The following is a 3,374-nucleotide window of genomic DNA, read 5'->3' as shown; positions in this document are numbered from 1 at the left end:
GTGAGAAGCAGAAAAGGCCTTGACTCTGTGTAAGCACTGCTCAGCACTAACGAAAACATCCCTGTGTTTTCAGCACTGTTTCCAGCACAAATCCAAAACACAGCCCCATACTAGCTACTATGATGAAAATTAACTCTACCCCAGCCAAAACCAGCACAGCATGCGTGGGAGGTTTCAGCCATTCCCCTGCGGTAGATGGAGTAGCTCACTCCCCCGAGGGCTCTCTGCTGGCATTGCTCACTGGCTCTTGGCTTCTCCCTAAGCTACACAAGGATGTGGCAGCAGTCCCATGCATCTTCTCTGAGGCCTTAATACATCAGTCCGGGCTGCAGCTCTCCCGTCAGCTGGTAGATAAACATTACGTGTTGATATCCATCTCCTTGCTGGGAATGTGAAAAACTTGAGTGTTTGGGCCATTTTTCTCCTCACCTCCCACATGGAGCAATTTCTCTCAGTGCTACATGCCAGCCCTGGTAGGAGCGGTTTGATTTGGATCCACTCTTTCATGCATCTCTAGAGTTTGGCAGAGCAAGCAGCGCTAACTGGGCATCAGTGCACAACGAGCTGGGCCAGGCACTGTGTGCTGCCTGACTTTCAAAGAGGAGGTGTGATGCCACCGAAATTGGGAGGGGGGTGACTTATTCTGCATTGGGATTGTTATGAACTCGGGATCTGTCCCCTTGGCTGACCTGCTGTAGAAGTGGAGTATGTCCATCCCTAAAATATCTCTTCCTTATCTGTGAACCTGCTACAGAAGCCGTGAATCATCATGCCACTGTGTTAGGGTCTTTACAGAGCTTAAGAATACTACATTTGAGCCTTCAGCCCCATCATGCTGTGTTTTTCCTTGAGGCCGTAGGCTATAAAAAAAGCAAACTTACTTCTGCTGCCAACATCCGTGCTTACATACATTGATGAGTATTGCACCCTAGCACCTGAAACAGATGGACATTTTAATTTTATGTACGTGGGGAGAATGATGATATGATAAAATGCAGTAGCTCCCTCTTCAAGCAATGCCAAGGCATATGACACTCATGTTTTTGTTTTTTAGCTGAAGTGGAGGGGTTGCAGGTCACCGTGCCTGAGAAGAAGAAGGTGGCCATGTTGTTTCAGCCTGCTCTGCTTCGCTGCCATTTCTCTACTTCTTCCACCCAACCAGCTGTGGTACAGTGGAGGTTTAAATCTTACTGCCAGGACCGGATGGGAGAAGCTTTGGGTATGGCGACTTCTGGTTTACAAACGATGAGCAAGAGGAACCTGGACTGGGATCCCTACCTGGACTGTGTGGACAGCAGGAGGACAGTCCGTGTCGTCGCCTCCAAACAAGGATCTGCTGTCACTATAGGGGACTTCTATAAGGAAAGAGATGTCAGCATTGTCCACGGTAACTCTCCTACCCCAGTGACGCTTGGTGGGGGTTGGAATGGACCCTTAGCAATTTGGGGTACTGGAGACTTGCAGTAATTGTTCAGTTAACTCCCTTAGGAAAGGCTGCTGGAAGGGAGCTGTTGTATGTCAGACATTTAGGATTCAACCAACCAACCCTAGACGCAAAGGTCATTTCCTTTGGCGCTTCCCTTAATCCGACTCCATGTAGGTCTCCAACCCTGTTACAGTATTCTTTTCCCTTTGATGAAGTGGAAGGTTTTTATTCCTGGCTTCTGCATATTGTTCTGTATATAGATTTTCCTTAACAAAGGGGTGCCGGCAAGAGAGGTATGAATTCAGTCTCTGCAGGCTAGGTTTTGTTTCCTTGCAAACACCACTGATTTTTTCCCAGTTCCAAAATACCAAAATAATCCTATACCTCATGTTTGCTCAACTCTGGACTTCACCAGCTTACCCCTTGGGCAGTGTGAAAGGAAGAGATTTCTGTGGGGTAAAGTCAAGTTGGGTGGAGATGGGGGGTGGCAGGGTCCTTAAACATTTGGTCTGGAAAGCTGTGTGAGAAACTTTGTCCCTCAAAAGTACAAGGCTTCTGCTTGACTCAGGAGACCACCTAGCCAGAATTGGAGGCTCCTTGGTGTGGAGAGCATGTGGTCATCCTCAGCAAGGAGGAGTGTTTTCCTTTGTCTCCATGTAACCTCTTCAGTGGATGGCTGAAGTGCCATGGAGGAGACACTGTCTAAGCCCTTCTTGCATGGCACGAATACTGTTGGGAGACCAGAGTGACATTAGTTACCCCTTCTGCTCTCAGCACTTGCAGAGTGAGCTGCCTCTGCAGCATTACCTGTCTTCCCACTTACAGCCAGAGAGTCCTGAGCCTGTTGGTTTTTCCTGAATACTGTGATATTCTGGATAAGGATAACCCCTCTTCTTAGTAAGGAAATGAAATGGATTTGGGACACGGAGACGGACCCAGTGCTTTCATCACTTCACTCTTTCTACAGGTGTTGGAGGGAAAGCCTGACTTTTCTTTTTTGCCTTTCAGATGCAGACCTTCAGATTGGGAAGTTGATGTGGGGAGACAGTGGGCTCTATTACTGCCTTATTATCACACCAGATGATGTGGAGGGCAAGAATGAAGAATCGGTGGAGCTGCTTGTGCTTGGTAAGCCCTCTTGCCAGATTGCTTTTTCAGCAGATAGCTGATGTATCTTTCCTTCTGCTCTCTCGCGCTCTCTATGTATCTGTGCACCATATTACTATGGGTGTAAGATCTGTGTAAAACAGTCCCCGCAGTACCTTCACCATTGCCTTGCACCTTGTGCAGTTATTCACACCTAGGCAAAGTGGGTGGCAAATGCGACCAAACCAGAATAGTAATGTTTGCACCCACACTGCTCACACGTTACACAGGCGTAAATGACTACAGAAAGTGCAGGGCTGTGGGAAGTCAGAACCCTTGTTTTTAAGGCATAAAACAATAAACTTGCAGCAAAGTGAACACTTGAGACAGAGTCTTTTAAAAATAGACACCCCGAAGACATCAAATCATATGCTTTTTGCAGTCTTTTAACATTCCCTTCATCCCACTCTTCTGACCTGTGAGGATGTCAAGAAGTACTGTGTTTTTCTGCTTGAGTGTGTCAATTTGCCGACTGGACCCATCCCACAGGGAAGTCTGCTGCCTCCCTGGGGCCTGGGTCAGAGACATTACCAGGAAGCTCCCTGGTCTGGTACGGCCTTCCGACTACTACCTGCTGTTGGTTATACAGGCTGGCAGTGATGAGGTTCCGGAGAGAAGTCCTGCAGTCATCAAAAGGGACTTCAGGGCACTGGGGCGACTGGTTGAAGGATCGGGAGCACAGGTAGTGTTTTCCTCTATCCCTACAGTGGCAGGGAAGGATACTGGAAGGAACAGGAAAACACACCTGATCAACACGTGGCTCAGGGGCTGGTGCCATCGGCAGAATTTTGGCTTTTTTGAT

The 3,374-nt window shown here is 48.1% G+C and overlaps 1 protein-coding gene across 1 annotated transcript in view; it reads left to right on the top strand.

Annotated features, from left to right (window-relative positions):
- The window catches only part of ILDR2 (immunoglobulin like domain containing receptor 2), a 40,646-nt gene that overhangs the window by 8,419 nt on the left and 28,853 nt on the right, over positions 1–3,374 (top strand). Inside the window, exons 2-3 of the mRNA XM_009274587.2 lie at positions 1,055–1,387; positions 2,435–2,554. Of these exons, the coding sequence (XP_009272862.1) occupies positions 1,055–1,387; positions 2,435–2,554 (453 nt within the window). The remainder of the gene's footprint in view (positions 1–1,054; positions 1,388–2,434; positions 2,555–3,374) is intronic.

This window comes from Aptenodytes forsteri, unplaced genomic scaffold (assembly GCF_000699145.1).
Source record: "Aptenodytes forsteri isolate BGI_AS27 unplaced genomic scaffold, ASM69914v1 Scaffold287, whole genome shotgun sequence".
Classification (NCBI taxonomy): Eukaryota; Metazoa; Chordata; class Aves; order Sphenisciformes; family Spheniscidae; genus Aptenodytes; species Aptenodytes forsteri.
The sequence above is the reverse complement of the archived record's forward strand: the minus strand, read 5'-3'. Positions and strand labels throughout refer to the sequence as shown.